This window comes from Rattus norvegicus, chromosome 9 (assembly GCF_036323735.1).
Source record: "Rattus norvegicus strain BN/NHsdMcwi chromosome 9, GRCr8, whole genome shotgun sequence".
Classification (NCBI taxonomy): Eukaryota; Metazoa; Chordata; class Mammalia; order Rodentia; family Muridae; genus Rattus; species Rattus norvegicus.
The window spans coordinates 71,940,412-71,964,008 of NC_086027.1; the positions used below are offsets into that span (position 1 = coordinate 71,940,412).

The 23,597-nt window shown below is 42.3% G+C and overlaps 1 protein-coding gene across 11 annotated transcripts in view; it reads right to left on the bottom strand.

Moving 5' to 3' along the window:
• Positions 1-529: 529 nt before the first annotated feature.
• Ino80d (INO80 complex subunit D) overlaps positions 530-23,597 on the bottom strand; it is a 66,939-nt gene continuing 43,871 nt past the window's right edge. For 10 of the 11 annotated variants that reach the window (XM_006245025.4, XM_006245023.3, XM_006245034.4 and 7 more), the window contains 5 exons: positions 22,963-23,072; positions 20,121-20,254; positions 14,633-14,850; positions 13,735-13,892; positions 530-11,792 (listed from right to left, as the gene is read on the bottom strand). In XM_006245025.4, coding sequence (XP_006245087.1) covers positions 10,630-11,792; positions 13,735-13,892; positions 14,633-14,850; positions 20,121-20,254; positions 22,963-23,072 — 1,783 coding nt within the window. In that variant the 3' untranslated portion in view covers positions 530-10,629. The remainder of the gene's footprint in view (positions 11,793-13,734; positions 13,893-14,632; positions 14,851-20,120; positions 20,255-22,962; positions 23,073-23,597) is intronic. The other variant, NM_001191809.1, reaches the window with a different exon arrangement.

Here is a 23,597-nt window from a genome sequence, read left to right on the forward strand (position 1 = left end):
AAAGAAAAAAAGAAAGAAAAGAAGGAGCCAGGTGGTGGTGGCGCACACCTTTAATCCCAGCACTCAGGAGGCAGAGGCAGGCAGAGCTCTGTGAGTTTGAGGCCAGCCTGGTTTAGAGAGCGAGTTCTAGGACAGTTAAGGCTACACAGAGAGATCCTGTTTCGAGCAGGGTTAAAAGGAAGCTGTGTATAATGGTATATGTCTGTAATCCCTGTACTTAGGTGACAGGGTCAGAGGCCAGCTTGAATACACTGTTTCAGGCCATCCAGAGGTACATGGTAAAACTTTAGTATCATAAAAACAAACCCTAGCTGGGCATAGTAGCTTATTCGTGTAACCCAGCAATGTGAAAGGCTGAGGAAAGAGAGAACTGCAACTTTGAGAACAACCTGAACCACACACTAAGTGTTAGGCCAGTCTGGGATGCAGAAGGACCTGTCTCAGAGACTAGAAACAAATATGGAAAAGTACTTACCCCAGATCAAGAACATCCATCACTATCCAGGTCAAGAAATTAGTAAAAGCAAGGTTACTTCACAGCAAGATTTATTAATACAACCAAAAGAAAGAAAGAAAAATCATTTTGTCACACTATATACAGATAATACATACAAGTGTTTTATACACATATTACATCAGTTTTTACACAAGAAAAATATACATAAAAATGTAAACTTTTGTATACAAAAACCCTTAAACAAATTAAACAAGGACCAGATAACAAAAGGAGACCAATCCATTATTATTTCATCAAATTTTTAAAACAGTAATACAGTACATTCATTGAGATATATATATGGAAAGTGTGAACCATCTCTTCCTGTTTAAAGGGAAATCACAAACCAAAAGCCCAGCCATCTCCCCAAATGTGTCCTCCCCACTGAAATCACAGGCAACGCCATGGAAAGGCCTTTCCAAAGCCTGCCAGCCTCCTCTTGTATTCTGCAGAAACTAGTTGCTCCCGGTGTACATGCCTGGAACTGAGTGGCAGCCATGACACAGACACAAGAGAAGGTGCTTGGTTTGTAAGTCCCCTTTAAGCAGCTGTCCTCCTGCCTATGTCCTGAATGTATGGCGTATGGAGCATTCGGTGTGCCAAGGTGGATGAGAACAGACTGCTAGTCCTTGCTACCGTGCAGTTACTTTGTTCCTGGTTTCCAATGGCTACCTCCCACCTTTGACTTCCCACTGCAGCTTGGTTTGTTTACACTTGGGCACGCTGGGTAGTTAGTACCATCCCTCTGCCAGGCTGTTAAAGGCTGATTCTGATATCAATTTCCAGTGAGCTACCCTGAAATGTTTCCTTAGAAGTACCCTTATTCCACGCTCCACTTCACAGGGCTCAGGATTATCCGGCTACCTTCTCTCCCTCTAAATTCCAGGTGTGATCTGCTGCCAGCCCCTCGCGAACAGCAACAGTATTGACAGTTTGTCCTGACGTTCTTGCATTTGGTATGGGAAACTGATGGACTATGAAAAATATCCTGTGGGGAAGGGCAGTAAGAATGAAATCTATGCCAAGGACATGCAACTTAAGAGTACTTTCAAAAAAAAAAAAAAGTAAGATCTTTAAATAAATGAAAAATAAACTATGCTTAAGACAGCGTTATGAGGACCACCCTCTTTCTATGGTGAATTTTGAACAAGGCAGAACAACAGCTAGATGATCTATTTCCCTGAAGCAAGAGAGGAGTTAGCTTTCCCCCAGGCAAACTGATCGAAATGATCATTATTTATTAATGAAAGGAAGAGGCAAATTGGTGAAGTAAGTTGATCGAGGACATGGTGGGTGACACACACCAATGGCAGTACTAGGACTGCTTTAAAACTGAGATAAACAAGCTGGACTGTGACACATCACTGTTTCAGAGAGAGGGGATACAAAGTACCCCGAGTGAATCTCATCTCTCCTACACAGGTGGTGAGTTTAAAATGACAGTCTCCCTTACAGTTATACAAACACAACAATCACAGGAATAGGAAGCTAAATAAATAGTGTGTGGCTGTCTTTAGATGAGACCTTTAATGTTCTTTAAATAATTTTTGATAATGTCTTTTAAATCATTACATACAAGTGCCATTGCAGTGGCAATATTCCAGTAGGGCAGCATTTTGCTAAATGTAAAAGATTGCCATTTAGAACTCATACATATACACGTGTATGTACAGTTATATCAACACTATTTATATACATATATATCTAGAGAGCAACATTTCATTGCCTTTGAATATCTCTATGTCCACTCCCACAATATATCCTGGAGACATACTGTGTGAGTATATACCAAAGTGTATGTACACATGCGCCAACATGTATATATACACTTCTGTGTGTGCATAAGAGCTTTAAAGGCACGATATAGAAGGGTGCAAGTTTTCTAGAGAGCTGCAGCAGAGTTAAAACTGAATGTCACAACTGTGAGAGAAGTCAAAAGGAAATCTAGCAGAATTATTACACAAGAACTCATTAGAGCATTTCATCATGAGAAACAAGAGTCAGTTATAGAATTCAAGAGGCTTCCATGTGACTCTGTGTACTTTGTTAAAATTCAAGTGGTAAATGGTTATATTTAAAACACAAAGCAAATCAAACTCTTTAAATGATAAGTGTGGAAATACACCTAACACTAATATCAATCATAAAGTCATAATTACATTTTTCAATGTAAATAAAATACTCCAAAGTTACCTAGGTTAAGAAATTGAGAATTAAGTTTTTGAACATTGGCTTTTTATTTTTGATGACTACCCAATTCTCAGAGAAAACATAATTGAAAGCTGTATACCGTGGGGAAGTGTCGTTGGTAAGGCCTGAGTGACAGCTGACACATTCATGCCCAGGTGTCTAGTGAGAGAGCTAAATCATCCCAAGGACGTGGCTTCTCACATGCCCAGCACAGGGCCACCTCAGGAGCCAATCTCCAGCACTTGGACAACAGACAACTTGGCAAAGATGTGTGATTGTTAAGTAATGAGAGAATAGCTAGCAGAAATCTGAGAAAGAAGAGTTCAAAGATTGGTTTGTGAGCACTAATCTGTAATCGTGACTGTAATCCAAAGGGTTCCCACGTCAGCATGCTTGGTGATGTGCTCTACACTGTGGCCATTTCCACTGGCTGGCAGAATAACCCAGAATTCCCACAGATGCATAATCTTGCTTAGCAAGGGCTGTTAATCTATTACACACACACATTTTAGGGAAATATATGTATATAGCTTTATCTATACACACACATATACATACGTGTATATATAGATTTATACAAATGTATAAATAAACATAATACTTTTTCAATCTTTCCATTGACAAGGCAAGTTCACATTCAGCAAAGTGCCACCACATCCCATATACACATCTCTGTACAGATATACACAAAGGGTCTGTTTTCACCCTTCAATAAGGGGGAATTGATTCTAGCAAATTCCATTAACCAGCAACTGAAGGGAGAAATGGCATCAGTACAAACTCCCTTCTTTCGCTTGCATGCATATGTACAAGAAATATGCAGGTTTCTTAAAATCTGAAAGCAAGAGTGAATGAAACAGGGAGATGCTACAAAAACACAAGTGTGAAAAACAACATGGAGAGCTTGCCTGGGTTTTGTCTGGATCTAAGATGAAGTAACTGAGGCCCCAAAGACAACTACCAATTCAAGTGTGTTCCTGGGAGTTGCCCTGGCATTTCTAAGTACAGCGCCTTCATATTAAAGTAAGTGTGATGGAGCACTTGGCCCTTGTTGACCGTCTCAGATCACCAGGTGTTCCAGGAAGGACCACACAGAGAATGACAAAGCTCCCAGGACACAGGAATGTGTCTGTCTTTTTAGTTCCACATAGTCAGGTAAGCATGATTTTCCCACAGCCAGAGGACAGAGCTGGGATGCTCTACTCCACAACCAATGGCACAATTTCGTTTCAAAAAATATTTTGCAAACAACTGAAATCATACCAGCTTTGAAGTATATATGGGGAGATGAGCCCACCAACTCCTTCAACAAGCAGCCCCTTCAAAGCTTCCTTATCAAGGCCTATGTTTTCTGAACTTGACCAAGAAAACATATTAGTTTATTACTTGGAATATGAAGAAAATTTACTAGACATAATATTTCAACAAATCTCTGGTCCCATCACTTCAAAAGATATATGAGCTGTTACCTATCTAGGTCTGTTTCTCTCTCTCTCTTTCTCTCTCTCTCTCTCTCTCGCTCTCGCTCTCGCTCTCTCGTCGTTATGCTCATAACTAAAAGGCTGGTCTTAGAATCTGCTTCTTTTCTCGTGTCACTTTTAAAAACAGCCTAAGTTAATAGAAAATGCGCGTGATATCAGAGCTAGCCTTTGAACAGAATATAGCCAAGAATATGGCATGTTTATAAAATAGAAACAATGGGAAAATAACTCTAATACCCTCAGCTAAATAAATCATATTTCTATAATACATTCGGTTACCTTTCTATTTTTACACAAGCACACATTCATATCTCACACACGTGCCCCCGATGTATATTTTTGCATTTGTGTAAAAACACAGACACATACATGCACACAAGTAATTTACCTCTATTTTTAAGTCACAGTGGGAATTCCTTAGTGAGGAGGGGTAAAACGTTCCTGAATGAGACACTGAGAACATCTAGATTTATTAATTTCTCTATTTTACTTCTCAACTTACAGAATAAACTGTAAATTAAAGAATAAATCCATAGGAAATAAGAGGTCTTAAAAACTTAAGTTTACAAATTCCAGCTACAGTAGTGGGCGTTTTACTTGATCTATTTGCTTCTACTTACCCTGTAACTAAGTGTCTAGCCATCTTAAGTGTAAACCACAGATCATGTGCAGAGAACATGACCCTCAACAGCTCTATACACAATAGTAAGTGGTCTAGGGTGGTCTCCATTTCGAGGCCCCAGGCTATCCTTTTCTTTATGTATCTGCAAGGTAGCAAGGACAGCGTTACACCTTGACACGGCAGAGATCCAGTGTAAGAAGGTGCGTCACTAGTTTGTTTTGTCAAAAAATAAAAATAAAAATAAAAAGAAGCTCATATATAATTTTAAGCTATTAAAACACATAGGCAACATAATTCATTACACTCAATACAGCTTTAGTATAAAACTTATAATTTATGAGGTGATGTTAATAGCATAAATTAATATACCTTTTCTCTTAAAATCTACAATAAGTATTCTGAAAGCTCATTGGGGAAGGAAGTTTTAAATAAAAGTTTTAAAGCTGTGCATGATGGGAAAGGATTCTGTAAGCTGAAGCTGAGATGAGAGCCTGAAGTAGAAAGGAAGTCCTCGGCGAGACACCACGGGCTGTGAAACCAAACGCTTTCTCTTTCTGGAGCTCTCATCAGTGAGGAGTCACCTTTAGTTTCCTTTAAAACTATTTCCTTATTTTAAAAACTGCCCTAATTTCCGCAAGGAATCCCTGAGACATACTCAACACTAGACAGTGAGAAGAGCTATCACCGTTGAGAAGAACTGATTCAACCCTTTGGAGCAGAGGCACACACTGTCGGCAGGTGTCAAGCTCTCCCCCGAGTCAGCACTAACCCGCTGGAGCCGCCTGGACTACATGACACAGGCTGGGGTCAGTTCCAAGCAAATCAGCCTAAGTCCCCAAGGAAAAGCGACGGTGTGGCCTTGAGCTGTAACTGGTGCCTTCCGTCCTGCATGTTGAAGCGTTCTCCATGGGGAACTTGGGGTGCATATAGAGCTTAGGTCAGTGGTCCCCAGCTTAAAAAGCAAACAAACAAACACATAAGAACAATGAGAACCAACGAATGAAAATCCTACCACTCTTGGGCCAAGACGAGTGCGGCACACGCACACTGCAGCACGGGGAAGAGCGTGCAAAAGGCAGAGGGAGGGAGGAAGAGAAGAAAACATGCTGCCCGCCAGCCATCAAGAGTCGAGCAGCTTTCACCTCAGAAGACTGCTTTCTAGACTAGCTTTAGGTCAGCCAAAGACCATGTTGATCTGCTCTTCAAAGCACTCAAAACATTCCTGATACTCAGAAACACAGGGTAAATAAAGTCACAACAAATCTCTGAAATGCCACATCTCTTCTACTTGCTTCACACCACAGTGCAAGAGGGGAAGCCAGCCAAGCACAAACACTGGAGTAAAGAACCACAGGTTCCTACAGTTACTCACAACCACGCATCCACACACTGGGCCTTACGAGAGGCAGGGCTAATCCCACACAGGCCTTCCTGACTCACTCACTCACTGGCCAGTGGAAAGGCTCAACAGGCATCTGCCTCTGCTTTTCTCAGAGACCGCATTGTATTATAAACATTTTGAAAGATCTCATGTAAATACTACTTTAATTAAACTGTGATTTTGGGTCCCACAAATATAATAACATGGGAAGGCTAAAGAAGCCAAAGTATTAAGAAGTCATTTTTCTTTTTTCTGAATTTCAGGGAAGAAGTCAGTTATTTTTTTATTTGTTGAAAGGGGGAAAAATATGTCTTTTCATGAATGACTGTCTCCCATGAAGTACTCTTGACATGAAGAATCCATAGAACAATGTGGGTAGCAGTAAAGAAAAAAAAATACGAGAGAACACTCACTCCAATTAAATTATCTTTCAAAGATGTTTCTAAATCTCCTCATTATACTGCAGAGTTGTGTTGACCATTCAACAAACCATTTATTAGATTATCCTACACATGTCAGATAAAGTATAGAACTTAATCTTTTTAAGTCTAAAAAGGAGACTAAAAAGTAAATACTTTTAAAAGTATAATGAATTCCAAACCTATTAAGGAGTTGAGTGTTAATATCCTCACTCCCACTCTGCAGTGTGAAACAACGCACAGCCATGCTGAGAACTGCACTAGAGAAGGCAATGCTTTCAGACAGGCACTGAAGAGGACGCCCACACGCCACCCGCCGCTGACCAGGATGCCAGCGCACAGCGCACAGCGGGGCAGGGTCAAGGAACACACAGTAAGGGGTTCACCTCTGTGTGAGTGACTCATCTCTAATGCCTTATTTATAACAAGCAATGCAAGAAGCCAACAGAAAGCTATTCTTTCGTGTAAAAGAAACTAAATATTCAGGATGCCTGAACATGGCTCCCTCCTAAACACAGAACTGACTTTGCCATGTGGACCGGGAGCATGGATGGACTGAGAATGAACTTTGGAAGAGTTTTTAGTGTGACTCTCAGAAGGGATGATTCCCTAACCTTCAGGTGACAGTCTGGTTTTACTTTAAAAGATTCATCTTATAAACAGTTATTTGGCAATATAAAATAATCACTTTCCAACTCCATCTCTAATAACTATCTGCTTCTCATCAAACCAAAATCTTCTCACAGAGGGACATTAGATCACATTACCTGCCAACAGGGAACTGCTGTCATTTATAAGCAGGAATACCTCACACAGTAGGCTCACTAGAGAAAATCTCTGCTTTCAACTATGGGATGATAAGTACAAGATGTGTCCATTGCAGAGTCTGTTACTTGGTGGGCTTCCTCTAACTGTCATTTACTATCCTGAATTGTTCACTAGCTGTATAACCTACCCAGGTATGAACATTGCTAAGCCATTTTTACAGAAGAAAAAAACAATGTCTTGAGTACTTTCACTAAAATAACATTAGCAGTTAAAGGAGAGAAAGCCCATCTTCCCTTCAGGTACCAGAGATTACAGTTGCTGACATTCATATTCTCAGAGCACATAGTCAGTCATCAACGGCAGCAACTTCACAAGTTAAGTCACAGTAACACAATGAACTGGCCTTTATAAATGGTCCCAGAACCCGCAGAGACACAGTGAGCCTTCTTTGTTACTGTCCCTCATGTACTCAACACTACACTAATACTAGCTTCTATCCCATTAGGGCCTGTGCAGGGTTTGTTTTTGATTCCAGTATTGCCTTACCATAAGTGCTACGTTTTCATATAAGCATTACAAAAGATGCTGAACTTTCTTTGCATATTAATACCCACCTACTACTAAGAGACTAGAATTGCTTCAACAGCTAGAGGGGTGACAAAGTGGACACCTCTGGGCTTAGAAACAGATATTCCTCTAACAGGGAGCTCACAAAAAAACCAAGAGAAAAGCAAATTACAGGCTTGGATGTTCGTTCTGAGACGGAAGGAAAGTGTGCTTTTGCTAATTATTCAGTCCATTATCAGTATTTCCAAGACTGCCCTCCCTTCAGCAACCATCATGGGCATCTGAACAGAAGGGAGCTTGCTCAACATTTTTGGCGTGAAGCTGTAACTGGCAACATTCCTGATCACTTCAAGCCTCCTTACTCGAAAGCGAAGAAGGGCTTTTAAATGCACATAAACAGAAAACTGCAAACAATAAAAGGTGCAACCTCCTGCAAACTCAGTTTGACAACTAAACGAGTTTCAGCAGCTAACACAGAGACAGACAGACAGTGGCAGTCCAAATTGACTACTCACGACTTCCCTCTCCCTGGCAAAGAGGAGCCGATAAGGAGACGGCCATGTGGCTCTGCTACAGTCTTCAGTCGATGCACACTGGAGACAAAATGCATTTTCTGGGAATTCAGTTACCTAAAATGATTCTAGTGGGGATGTGAGAACAGCCTAACAAACGAAATGACACTTTTGAGGTGAGGTAACCACTCACTCTCACTCTATTACAGCATACTAAAATAAAAAAGCTACTGACATAGGCTCACAGATCAAACAGTCAAAAAGCTGTTCTCACAATTCAGGAGAGAAGTTCATGGTGATACCAAATATAATTTTGCTTTGTGACATAATTTATAATTTAGGATTTTCTCAATTTGCAAAAAAAGGCAAAGCTATTAAAAACAAATGTTCCAATTAACTAACATTATTTTTAAGGAAAAAAAGGAAACATATTACAAACATATTTGCCTCCCCAACTTCAGTAAATACAAAATAGGTCAGATCATGATTTCATCTGGTCATGTGACACTTTCTCTCCAAAGCTCAGGCACGTGGTGTCTGCATAATGCCTGGTAACCACCATCATTCCTTTGCAAGGCCTTCAACAGGAAGACCTGGTCAGAAGTAGCACGAGGAACACACACATAAGAAGTAGGAAAATACGTCCCAACCTTAAACTCGCAGGAAGGAATTAGGATCAGACAGTCCCTGACTAAAGGATTGCTGTACCACACACGTCATTTAGAGACATGCTGCCTCACTTTTAAGAGTGTCTGCATGTAAATCAGGTGGAGCTCAGATGTAGACACCTGACGATATCTGAAGGGGCAGGGAGCCATCAGCAGAGCAGAGCAGAGCAGAAAATGAAGCTCCACCCCGCTGGGAGGGGAAGGCAGGCAAGAGGAAACCCTCACATCACTTCACAGTCACCAACTTACTGCACTACCCAACAAGATTTTTTACCCTAAAGCCTTGGTACGTTAAAAAAATTTTCCAATTTTACTTAAATTATTTTAAAAGTACCTAAGGTGAGTCAAATTATGTCTAATTTCCAAATTCTGCTTTGACAGAACTGTTAAAATGTGTGTCCTTCTGATATTACACATCACTTCACAACTGGTACACGGTTCTACAGGTGTCCTCCACAGTTCACAAATCTCACCAAAGAATCACAACTGTAAACATGTAAAAACTAGGAGCCAATGATGGACCAAACAGGCCGAGATGTCATCTTTCGAATCTCTCTGGTGTAGCCTGCTTTTGCACACCAAAACATTTTTTTCATTACTACTTACAAATGTGTTCCATGAGTGGGGAATCTGAAACAAATGCACATGATAGAAGAGAGGTGGGGGGTCACGACACTCCCCATGACTGATGTGAGCTCCGCCTCTGGGCTCCTTTCCTCACAGGCTGATTTTAGCAAGGCGCTATCACTCTGAGACCACCCCTCTCTGTTCAGGATGCTTTAGCAACTCAGTAGGAAGGAAGGACGAATCTTGCAAGGCATGAGACAGGAGGAGGGGGAAGGGCCTATGCTTATTCTGGGAGTGAGGAGAGACAAGCCACAAGCGACAGCTACTGCACTGCACAGCACACACACAGGACGAATGAACAAGCAGGCACAGGCAGTTAAGAGACCATGTTCTTTTCAGCTAATGTATCATAATTAGGAATGGCATCCTGGCCTCCCTGTGGTGTCTGGCAGTTGGTGCTAAGTCAGAGCTTTGATTTGTGTCCGCACACCACCTACTACACAGGATCTCAACAGAACATCCAGAACAACCTATGTAAAACCTGGCTAGAGAATGGGAAGCATTATCTCAACAGTAGGAGACAGTAAAGGGCACTGGTAATCTGAGGTATCTTCCACTTCTAGGACTTGCTGAAATAAAAACAAATAAAAATAAAAATAAAAAATAAAATAATCAATCCTACCCAGTCACTGTGCTGAGCCACCAAAAAGCCTGCCAGGCCGAGTGACCCGCCAGGCTGAGCGGACCGCCAGGAGGGAATGAGCACCAGTGCTAGGGAGCACGCGCGAACACTGACGCAAGGTCCACTGCACGGCCACCTGTTGAACCGGGAAGGGGCGTCCCTCTAATCCCCACTGTCATTTTTAAATCTTCTGTAGGAAAAGGAGAGAGGGGTGCAAAAGAGGAAACAAAGATAGAAAACACCGGGTTCCACCTGCCGGCAAGCACACAGACTCGCTCAGTTGGGGGTGGGGAAGGGGGGAGATGCATTATTGGTACTTGTAGCGGTGGCACCTGTTACTGTGAAGCCTGTAGGAGGGGCTATGGAGCTGTGGCTGGGCTGCAGGTCCTTAGGAATGCCACTGTGAGAACTCAGCTGGTGGCCGAAGGCTGCGCTGAACTGTGGGAGTTGCTGCTTGGGAGAGGTGGAGGCCATTAGTTCAGCAGAAGGCCCCATGCCACTGAAGCTGGTCTGTGGTAACCCCGGAAGCACACTGGAACTGCTTGGGGTAACGGTGGCGAAGGCAGGCTGTGTGGTCTCTGAGTTGGATGTGGTGGGTGGCGTGGAGAGGGAAGTGGAAAGAAGGTGTCCATCCGCGCCAAGGAGGTTGCTAAATGCAGAGGGATCGCCAAGGTTGACGGGGAGATTGCCCCAGTGAGTTCTGGGGTTGACCACTCCTCCAAGTGGCACCTCAAGCTGGGTGGGGAGCAAGTGCTGGGCCATGATGGGCATCTCTGCTGAAAAGGTAGCTGCCATATTATCACCAGAGTAAGATGTGTGGGGAGAGGTGATATGGTCACTGTAGGGCGACGGCACGTGCTCGCTATCATAATGGCTTCCATGGGGTGAGGAGTGTGAATGATCACTGCTGTATTGCTGTCGTGAGGTGATAAGGTCGTCTGCCTTGCTCAGCAGCTGGGCAGGATGTGGCCTCTGAGAGGCATGGCTGCCATCATGAAGTCCATGAAACTGTCCTGGGAAGGCTCTCTCCCCAAGTGCACTCTGGCTGAGCAGAGTGGCAGAAGTAAGGCCAACGCTGGCTGGGGCAGAGAACTGCCCCTGGATCTGCCCTGCCAGGGGTGTAGGTGGGTTGGACAGAGTAGCAGAATGGAGTAGGTTCTCGTCCAGCTCTAGACTAGAAAAGCTATCGTGTACTATACGTCCGTTCAGTAGCTCCCCTAGATCCGTGTTTACTTCTCGACTCAAGGACTGGATTCCCGAAGCATCGGTACCCGTGGAGAACACCCCCATCCCTCTATCTGACAAGCCCTGGACTGGCACACCGTCTGACTGGGAAAGTACCCCAATTGTACTCAGGCACTCGAGAGAAGTTACAGCTTGCAAGGCCCGCTCAAGCTCTTCAGCTTCTTCAGTGGTCGGGAGGAGGTCTCCATTCTTTCCTGCATCAACCAAAGTCATGAGAATCAGTGGCTATGACAACTAACTTACACAGCAAGTCACACGTCTGAGTATTTCACGCTATCCTATCACAGGGGTCCTTCTTGCCAGGTTTGGGGGTGCACACCTACAATTCCGGTACTTAGGAGGCCAGAGCAGGGGGATCTGAGTTCCAGGTCAGCCTGGTCTACAGAGTGAGTTCCAGGCCAGCTAGAGCTCCAGGAGGACCCTGTCTCAAAAAAAAAAAAAGAAAAAAGAAAAAAAAATCCTTTGTGAAAAGAAACGTTTCTTGAGATGGGACTAGAAAAAAAATTAAATATTGATCTGCAGGACAATGAAATATTGATCCATCAGCTCTCCTGGGATTTTAATTGCCATCTTGTTTATTTATGTGTAGAAATCTACCATGTGAAATGTTTTGTTTATTTGTTTGTTTTCAAACATTTTATTTACCATGTAACCCTGGGTGGCCTCAAAGTCATAGAGATATGTCTGTCTCTGCCTACCAGTGCTGAGATTAAAGGCGTGTGCTATCAGGCCTGGCTCCGTTGAGTTCTTTTGTTTATTTATGAGCAGGTTTATGTCTATGTGAACTCTGGCCACACATGTGTAGGTGCCTGTGGAGGCCAAGGTGTTGGCTCTGGAGGTGCAAACAGCGGCAGGTTCCAATATGGATACTAGGAACTGAACTTGGGTCCTCTGGAGAATGCAAACACTCAACTGAGCAGTCTCACCCGCCCTCAGTGTTAGTTTCTTAGGAAGTCTAAAAGGCTGCCAATTAAAAACCCAATGTCCATTTGATTATACATATTTTTCACCTAAAATGATATTAGTGTCATTAACATAAAGAAACAAAGGCTGTATAGAACAAGACAGGTATATAATACTTTGTCTAGATTCTTCCAACTGGAGATGAGAACAAAAAGTAATGGTAAATGCTCAGTTTCTTTCCAAAGTTAACTTTCTTCCTCTTTTCTAAGATTTACTCTTTCTAATTATGTGTCTATGATCTATGTTTGCCTGTGACAAGTGAGTGCGATACCCGTGGTGTCCAGAAGAGAGTGTCCGATCCCTGAGAGCTGGAGTGATCAGCCTCATAAGGACAACCAAAAGGGTCCTAGACAACAGAGGAAAGTGATCTTAACCATCTCTCCAGTTCCATGAGTTACCTTACAAAGGATGCTTGGTTTACTCTTTAGAGTCTGTCCTGTCCTCCTTGGCCAGGCACGGTGGGAACACCTTTAATCCCAGCATTGCTGGGTTACAGACCTGGACCACTGTGCCAGGCTCCAAAGACAGGGCAAGCTGTAAAAAGATTCTAATAAACTTTCCTTTACAAATAAAAGATATATTGAATAGCACTGTCAAAACATCAAGGAAAATTACTCATTTTAGTGGAACAAAATTCAATTGCTATTAAAGTACAAATATACTAAGTATCTGGTATGATTACCTAAATTCAGGTTGCCCACCTTCTGAAGAGGAAACGGCTGGAGGGATGTTCAAGTCTTCTATTTATAGTGATGGGAATGTTATGTCAGGGAAAACATTTCAGATATGCTGCAAAGGGCTATTTTATTAAAAATAAGAATAGTAAAATGCCAGCAAGATGGGTCAGTGGGGGAAGGTACATGCCACACAGGCCTAACCGTCTGAATGGAACCCTGGAGCCCAGGTAAGGATGGGAGGAGAGGCTGTCCCCAACCCTCCACATTCATGCATGCTTCTACACAGTTACACACGTCACATACAGCAATATTATTATTACTATTATTTCTAGGATGGGTTCAGTGACACCAGGCATAATCCCAGTAAGCCAGAGCTGAGACAGGAGAATTATGAGTTCAAGGTTAGCCTGAATTATGTGGAAAGATAAAATAAAACTCATTTCTCTTCTTATGAACCATGTCTAAATCAGTTCCTTGAGTAAAACACTGACCATACCTTCAAAAAAATCAAAGTCTTGTAAATCATCCGGCAGCCGCGGCAGGACATCTGCAAAGTCTTCCTGGTTCAATTCCAAGTCGTGCGGAATGTCAGTGATCTCATTGGCAATGTCATCCGGCAACTCGTCAGCACTCAGCTCTGGCGTGGAAGGGCTTCTGCAAAGACAGAGTAGCCGTCCAGACACCTACAATGCAGGTCACCCGTCCTCGGTGCACATCCCTCACTCTCTAAGCATCCAGTGCAAACACAAGAGATGGCCGCTCTCTCCAGCCATGGCAGCGGCTCATCCCCACACTTGGGAACTGATGGCCAGAGAGTCAGCTCACTCTCAGTCTCACAGAGACTTGAGGATGTCTAGGAATACACAGGGCTCTGTCTCAAAACAATTCTTTTCCCTTACTGCATGAGAGGGAAATTGGAACACAGGACATTGCAGAAAGACCCACCTCACTACCTGTAGCCATGAATTCCTACAGCCTTTACCCATGATTAAGACAATCATTACTAGATGGTACTTTCACTTCAAAGTAGTAAAATGAATCACTATTTAGGGTATCTATGTTTTAGTAAAATTTCAAAACTGATCAATGAAATAAATGGACAGGAGTGAACTGACATCATTATATCAAAATATTTAAGTCTGCCAAAATTTTAAAAACTCATATTCCTAATTAAATACTTCTATTTTAACATGTATAATTTTAGTTAAAACAGAAGAACCTGAGTGAATAAAATTATCAATTTTAGCACTATTTTCTTTGCTCTAATGAAAAACTGGCATTGATAAATGTATAACACAGACTTAGTCAGACACTGGTAAAGTCTGTATATGACACTGTTCAAAGGGTTTAAGCTGAGATACCCAAGGGCTGTGGTAGGTTAGGGCACCACTGACCGGATCTGGGAGGCCTGCACTGGCAGTGAGACGCTGGTGGGCATGCTGAGATTCCCTTGGGGCACTGCAGGAGGGATGGGCTTCTGGGGTCGACGAGGTCCACGCCGTCTCTTCTTCTTGTGTTTTTTGGTAAGTGCAGGGGGCTTTGTTTTTTTCCTAGGTTTCCTCTGTTGCTGGTGCTGAACTTTACGGGAGTTATCTCCTCTCAGGAAATTATCCTTTAAAATGAATAAAGCATTTTTAAAAACCTACCCTACCCCTCACTCCTAGGTTAGTGCACAGCAGGGTGACTAGCGAATGGCAATTCTCTATATATTTCAAGACCAGAAGAAAGCTTAAAGCTTTTACTCAAAAGAAATGTAGGTACACTGCCTGCCTAGCATGTGCAGGGCCCTGAGCTGGAGCCCCAATATCACATTAAACCAGGTGTGGTGGTGCACGCCAGTACTCTAGATAGGCACCTGAAGGAGGCAACTGGAAGATCAACCCAGGCTACACCAAACCCTGTCTCAAAAGAAAAAAAAAAAAAGAGTTAAATATTTGAAAGATATGTTTTACCCAATTTAAATATTGTATAATATGGAAACATCACATAATTCTAATGATAATTTTTGTGCATCAGTCAGAATAAATTTATCTAAGGCTGCAGATAACAATAAGTCTCAGTGGTTAGGAGCACAGACTGACCCTCCAGAGGTCCAGGGTCGCATTCCCAGCACCCATTGGCAGCTCACAACTGGCCCAGGAGAAGTGACGCCCTTGCCTAACCTTTATAAGCATGAAGCACTCACGTGGTCCATACACTCACATATAGGAAACCACTCATACACACAGAGATAGATAATTATCTGACAACCCTAAGGTTATCTGGGAAAAACTTAACTATCAGAAATGCTCTCTTAATGCTTCCTAAAACTATATATAATAAATGAACAAAAATGTTAACTGAATTCACAGTTCACATTGATCTTTCCCCTGTCTCCTCCCCCAACCCCAGAACACTGCCTAGTATGTGAAAGCCAATGGTTGATCTCCAGCAAAGCCAACAAACAAATGAGACACTATGATAGTTTATGTTCTCCAAACACTTACTCTTGCCATGAAGAAGCATCAAGAAAAAGAGGCATAAATACACCCCTCAGAAGATGAGTAACAGATTTTAAAGACAAGGATGGGTAAGGGAGGGGACCATCCTAGGCCAAAAGAAACAGCAGAAACAAGGACAGACTGACAAGCTAACTGGTGGAGGAGCTTGGAACTAGAGCATACATGATTCTGAATTCAGTGACTTTAAACTTTAATAGGCAGGGAGACTTTTCCTTCCTTTTCTTTCCAACTAGAGGAGTCACTTTTGAGGAAGAAACATGACAAACATGTTAAGAGATGCCGGCCTTCTAGCAATGCACAGGGATGAACAAGTAGATGTCAAGGTTCCTTCAGAACAGGAATCAAGGTTCCCATCTCAGAGCCAAATGCAAGGCAATAAATAGGGATCCCTTCAGAGGCCACATCAGCATTCAATAAAATAAATACAAAGCAAAGGGCTCATCTGAAATTCTTTTTTAAACAATTTATTCCATTATTTACCAATCTGTGTGCATGTCTGCACGAATGTATGTACAGGTATACACAGGTGCACACACATGCTAAGGGCAGAAGAGCGTATTGGTCCCTAAGGCATTTGTGAGATGTCCAGCTTGTCATGTGGGTGCTGGCATCCAAACTCAGTCCTGTCCTTAGAGTTCTTGCATCCCTGAGTGTGTGATCTAAATTTCCACTGTTAATAAGCCAGTCACGGGGTTGGGGATTTAGCTCAGTGGTAGAGCGCTTACCTAGGAAGCGCAAGGCCCTGGTTCGGTCCCCAGCTCCGGGAAATAAATAAATAAATAAATAAGCCAGTCACTCTGCAGAGCTTTGTGATAGCTCCCGTTGTAAGACACTGTATTCCAACAATGTCTATTTGATACCCTGCCTGCAACAGAAGAGTGCTTGTGACTGCTGACACCTTACACTTACTGCCATCGAGATGAGGGTCACAGGAGGCATTACACACATACGTATCAAACATGGTTACAGCTCATGCTGTCACTGCTTGAATTCAGCTATGCACACTGTTGGTACAACTTATGCACACACACAAAGTGTACCAGAAAGGCACAAAGAGCAGCAGGGTATGGAACCGATGACAGTGAGACGGACACTAATACTCAAGAATGAACCACAGCAGGCTGTGTTCTCAAAGTAACAATCCAGTAAAGGAGGAAAACAAAGTACATTAAGTTGTATTATAGCTTCAGAACAAAGAAAAACCTGCCTTTTGCATGTCAAATAATATAGCTGAGATGAGGAGGAGGAAAATTAGAAATCTGTATCTAAACAGCCTTTTTTTAAAAAAGATTTATTTATTTTATGTATATGAATACAGTAAGCTGTCTTCTGACACGCCAGAAGAGGGCATCAGATCCCATTACAGATGGTTGTGAGCCACCATGTGGTTGCTGGGACTTGAACTCAGGACCTCTTAACCACTGAGCCATCTCTCCAGCCCTCTAAATAGCCTTTTTTTTTTTTTTTGGTTCTTTTTTTCGGAGCTGGGGACCGAACCCAGGGCCTTGCGCTTCCTAGGCAAGCGCTGTACCACTGAGCTAAATCCCCAACCCCTAAATAGCCTTTTAATAGGCTCTTTTAATAGCTATATAACTTAAGAAAAACCATTGTATCTACAACTGGCAACATTTTTTTTTCTGGTGATATATAAGACAGTGTTTAAATAGTTGATACCATTCTTTAGTCTATGAATCCTGGGACAGCTCTTAACTAAATAGCTAAAAGGACTGCAGACAGCAGTGTTTGGAAACTAATACCATTAGATCAAATTTAAATCAGGGAAGACAAGGAAAGCACAAAATCAAAAATTCTGAAAGGATTATTTCATGTAAACTTAAGTATAGACTCTGAAGTTGTAGATTTACTTTTTAAAGCCAGTGCTGAGGATATAGAAGAATGCTCGCTGAGCATATAGGATACCAGGTGTGATGGTAGGCCTATCATCCTACCACTCATCAGGTGGAAGTTAGATCTGAAGTTCACTGTTATCCTCAGCTGGATACCAAGATCAAGGCTAGCCTCAGGGACAGAAGACCTGTCTCAAACCTCCACTACCAGCAGGGAAAAGGCCCACATTCATCCCTGGGAGGTCACTAACAGATCCTAGTCTTGCATGTATGTGGGATGGCAGGGGACACCGACATGAAGAACTGAGTCCTGTGCTGCTTTGAAAGCTGCTGGGCCCTCATCAACAAGGATCTATGGAGCCATCAACCAAGGTCTACACAGCAATCCAAAACACACAGAGGCCTAGGACAGTGACCCAGCTGGTATCGCTCAAGCATCAGACTGCAAGCGTCCACATACAGAGCCAGGCTCAGCACCAGGCATCTATCTCTCCAGCACTGGGGAGGCAGAGGCATGCATCTCTCGAGTTGGTTGAGCAGCCAGTTAAGCCAATCAGTGAGCTCCAGGTTCAGCGAGAGAAGCTGTCTCAAAAAACAAGAGTGAGAAGAACTGAGAAAGAGCACACACACACAAACAGGTATAGATATACAAAAGCATGCGGGAAGCTGGGTGTGCTGGCTCTCACACCTATAATCTTAATACTCAGGGGTAGCTAAGGCACATACTTTATAAGTTCCAGGCCAGCTTGAGCTAGAGTGAAACCCTACCTAAAAACAAAAACAACAAAACCCAGAAAATTATTCTGCATTCATATAAAGCCCAAATAAACAGAAAAATGCCCATCTTTTAAATGTATTTCAATTAAATAAAAATAAATAAATAAGTACTTGGGAGGCAGAGGCAGGAGGATCTCTGTGAGTTCAAGGACAGCCTAATTTACAGATTGAGTATTTGGACAGCCAGGGCTACACAGAGAAACCCTAGTCTTGAAAACCTAGAAGGAAAATAAATCCAACATTTCTATGTGAAGTTTAGTATTTGTCGTGGTTTATATATGCTTGGCCCAGGGAATGGCATTGTTGGGAGACGGGGCCTTGTGGGAGTAGGTGTGTCACTGTGGGTGTGGGCTTTGAGACCCTCATCCTAGCTGCCTGGAAGTCAGTATTCTGCTAGCAGCCTTCAGATGAAGATGTAAGACTCTCAGCTCCTCCTGTACCAGGCCTGCCTGGATGCTGCCGTGCTCCTGCCTTGGTGATCATGGACTAAACCTCTAAACCTGTAAGCCAGCCCAATTAAATGTTGTTTTTATAAGAGTTGCCCTGGTCATGGTATCTGTTCACAGCAGTGAAACCCTAAGACAGTATTCAAAGTTTTCAAAACGTGATCCTAAAACTGAACTAACCAAAAAGAAGATCTTGGTAAGGCCAGTGTGTTAACAAGGGAACAGACCAGAAAGGCAGCCTCTCTGCCTAACTGGACCCTTAGCTAATGGCAAAGCCAGAGCTGCAAACCAGCTGCCTGGTCCTTGATACCAATGCATGCTCAAAGTGCACCATGCTCAGAGAATACCTTGCACCTTGCCTTTCTGGCCTTATGGTCCAGAAGGTACACAGCACAGTATCTCAAGACAGCTGCTTGATAAATGAAAATACAGCTCAAGTTTGAGGAGTTTGTTTTCCATGCTGGCCTCAAACGCAAAATCTCATTCATGTCAGACAAGTACTCTACTGCTAAGCTACAGCTTCACCCCAAATCAAACCCATTTTAAATAATTATCTAATTCAAAAATTTGACTAATTCAAATGTGTCTCTCTTTCAAATTATTCTAAATTAATTAGGGTTCATGATACTAACATTAACAAAAGCAATAATTAAGTTCAACAAAATTATAGAAAGGCTTGGTATTTTGCCTAAACTTTATTGAATATCCAGAGATTCCCAGAACTGCATATTAAAAAAAAAAACTGAAGGCGAAGATGGTGTGTAAAACCTGCTATGTATAAGAAACTACAACTATACTACTGTGTGTGTTTATGAATGAGACATAAAGATACGAATGGATGATTTTTAAAAAGCATCTTATCTAAATAATAACAGGTTTGGTATTTCTCATCTGAAACACTGAGGGACCAGCAGTGTTTTTGAGGTTTTGTATATTTGCATATAATTTGCATATGAAAAATCATTACCCCAGAGATCTAAAAACCAGCATCTGGAAGGCTCCAAAACATGTACTTTTTGAGTGTCATGCCATCTTAAAACTGCACAGATTTTGGGTTTTTGGATTAGAGATATTCAAACTGTACTAAGTACTCTTTGAAATACTTGGGAGTTTGGTTTGGTTTTGAAAAAGGCCTCAAATTCAAGAGGTCAACACACTATTTTGAAATTTTTTAGTCAAAGGCAACACAACATAGTGTTTCCAGTACTGAAACCACTGTTTGTACAGAACTTCATTAGTGTCTTATTCCTAGTGGAAACAGTCATCAGCAGTTTGAAAGCCCCAACTGCAGGGCATAAATGCTAAACTTACCATCTTTTTGGCATGTTCTTCGCACAGGGGCGTCTGGTGTGTAATGTCAAACACTGGCACAGAGCACTGCTGTCCGTCTGCAAACTTGGCAGTGCAGCTGGAGAACAGCTGCTGAGAACGGTTCAAGAGGATGTCTGGGGTTTGTAGTCAGGAAGAAAACACACTCAAATCATTTAACTCTTCTGTATCTGAATAAAGTGTCACTCCCCTCGTGTTTTACAAGTACTACCCTGTCTCTATCAATCAACAGGGGAAATTCTGAGGGACTATTTAGCTAACAGGCGCTCGCTCAGGCAAATCTCCTTACGGCCATTCTAAATCAACTTCTACGCTGTGAATAAACAATAACACTTTCTTGTTAAACCTTCCTGAAATCCCTGCTAAAAAGATGTTGTAAAGTCAGCAACTGACTTTTTTCTCTTAGGTATTCTATCTTATCTATGTATGAGTGTCGTGCCTGGATGCTCTTACATATACCAAATATCAACTGCACTGGAATGGATGGTTGTAAGCTACTGTGTGGGTTCTGGGAATGGAAATCAGGTCCTTCTGAAGAGCAAGGAACAAGTGCTCTTAACTGATAAGCCACCTCCCCAGCTTCTAAAATCAGCATTTAATAAGAAAACTTTATCTTAGGATACTCAACAAAGAGAATGAAAATTTAAATAAAAAAAACCCATCTGTCCAAGGTTGAATTTTTTATTAACATTTACAGGACCAAAATAAAACTCAAATTAATGACGAAAATTAATTTGAAAGCCCTATTTAAAATTGAAATGTCTAGGGCCTCTTGTTCTGTTTGTTGTTTTTTAGACAGGGTCTTGCTATATAGCCTAAGCTAGCCTTAAACTCGTGACTATAGAGTAAGACCACCTCAAAAGACAAAGAAAAGTTCATCTTCTTAGCCAGACCTCTGGGCTGAGGGCAGGGCTTGTCAGCAAGCATGTAAGCAGAATATGAGACCTTCTACTCAATTTCCAGTACCACACACACACACACACACACACACACACACACACACAAACGCAAAGATTTATTTTCTATTTAAAATGTACATTTGGGTTTCCCTTTTTTTAATTTATATTTGTTATATATAAACTGTTAGAGAAGAGCCTAGTAAGACTCAAAGTAAAGGACAGAAAGGAGGCCCAAAATGTATGTGTAGGAGCCAGGTGTGGGAGGGTCTGGAGGTCACTGAGCCTCAGAGTGTGACGCCAACCAGACATGATGAGCCCCTGTTTCTAGGAAGGAAGGAAGAAGGAAAGAAGGAAGGAAGGGAAGAAAGAGAAGGAGGGAGGGAGGGAAGAAAGGGAAGAAGGGAGGGAGGGAGGGAGGGAGGGAGGGAGGGAGGGAGGGAGGGAGGGGAGAGAGAGAAAACATTCATCCTGAACACAATTACAGACCTGTAACCCTCATATCTGAGAGGGTGAATCAGGTTTCAGGCCAGCTAAGTAACATAGTAACAGTAGGGTTATATCCTACTTTACTATACCGCACATAAATACATACAAAATTAAGACTGCAAATCAGAGACTGCTAATGTAAAATGTTCCAGCTGGGTGTGATGACATAAGCCTATAAGCTCAGCCCACAGGAGAGTGAGGAATGACTGCCACAGGCTTAGGGGCAACCAGGGCTATACAGCAAGAGCCTGTCTGATGAAAACAAATACAAGCATTTTCAATGGTACTCAGTTTTAATATTTAATAAAGATGAGGGTAGTGACCCAGTGAAGTGACTTAGTGGGCAAAGGAGCTTTCTTAGCAAACCTGCTGACCATAGTTCCATTTTGAGAGTACACGTAAAGGTGAGAAGAAAGACTGACTTTACACAGTGAGTTAAAGGACAGTTGGGACTACTAAAATATTGTCTCATAAACAAACAAACAAACAAACAATGTGCCAGATCTGGTGGCACTAGCCCTTAATCCCAGCACTTAGGAGGCAGAGGCAGGAAGAGCCACAGTTTAAGGCCAGCTGTGTCTATAAAGAGAGTTTCAGGACAGCTAAGGCTACACAGAGAAACCCTGCCTCAAAACAACAAAAAGAGTGCTGTTTTCCCACAATCACAGCGGCCCCAAGCTAGAAGCACCTAGAGAAGCAGCACTCTGCTTTAGTGAGAAGCATCCCACGTCAGCTATACAGCACCTGCTTTGCTGCTCTGTGTAGAGGTCCAAGCTCTCACTCTGGCACAGGTCCTCAACTAGAATTAAATGCCTGTCCCTTCTCCATTTGTGAGACAGCAAAAGAGCACAAGATGATGTGCTCACCAATCTCTCCTTGCCAAACTCAGTGTAATGAAAATAAAATATACAATGACATAATAAGGAATTTATTCAAGACTATATGAAATTAGAAATTATCTAAAAATTATTCTGATAATAGCTTTTATTTTACAAGTTCTTTTTTTTTTTTTTTTTTTTTTTTGGCCAGACATGGTGGTGTACACCTGGAATCTCAACAGTGAGGACACCAAGGCATGAGAAACATGAGTTTGAGACCAACTACAACTATATAATGAAGTTCTACTTCAAAAGGAATGGAGGCAGGGAGCACCCACTTGATTTTACAATGACATACTGCAGGAGAGCATTTGCCTAGCATGCAGAAGATTCTGTTCCACTCCCAGTACCACTGGGGGTAAAAGTACACAGCCTGGCAGTAGTGGTGCAAAACAGAAATAGGTGGATCTCTGTGAGTTCTACACCAGCTTGGTCTAAGATTGAGTTCTAATACAGCTATGGCTACACAGTATTTCTGTCTCGAAAAAACAAAATAAAACCAGCACAGAGCCCACCAGGGCTTAGTACCTTCAACGGCTGCTTACTGAGTTAAAAGGATACGCTGGAAACAATGCCTGGTGAAGGGCAGGGCCTGGTTTGTGCACTGTTCACCCTTCACTGTTCCACTGCAAGCTGCTGGCTCCACCTCCTTCAACTTGGTCTGGCTGAGGCTACAGACAGAAAAATATAAAATTCATTTAAATGCTCTAACAACTCAGGGTAAGCTTTTTAATGCTGATCTCATTATTTATATGTATGTGCAGCCATGAATAAGCACAGCAAAGCCCTGGAAGTCAGAGGACAACTCCGGGGAGTCGGTTCTTTTCTCTTCCATGTAAGTTCTGGAGATCAAACACAGGTCATTGAGTTGGATGGCAAGCACCATTACCCACTGCCCATCTCCATGGCCCCCAGGATAAATTTTCTTGAACATGCATATTCTAACTATCTTTACTGTACACAGTTAAAACACAAGTATGTGGTAAAGTCAGCAGATATTACAATTATCAAATGTGTTATTTTACTGACCAACTAACATTCAAGGCAAACAGCTATATCACAGTGGTTTTCAGATATACCTCTCTGGTCATTTGTTTTCCTCTTGTTTTCTGAGACGGGGTCTTTCTCTGTAGCATACACTTAGCTTCCTGCCCTTACCTCCTGAGTGCTGGGATTAGGCTGTCTATCTTGGTGCT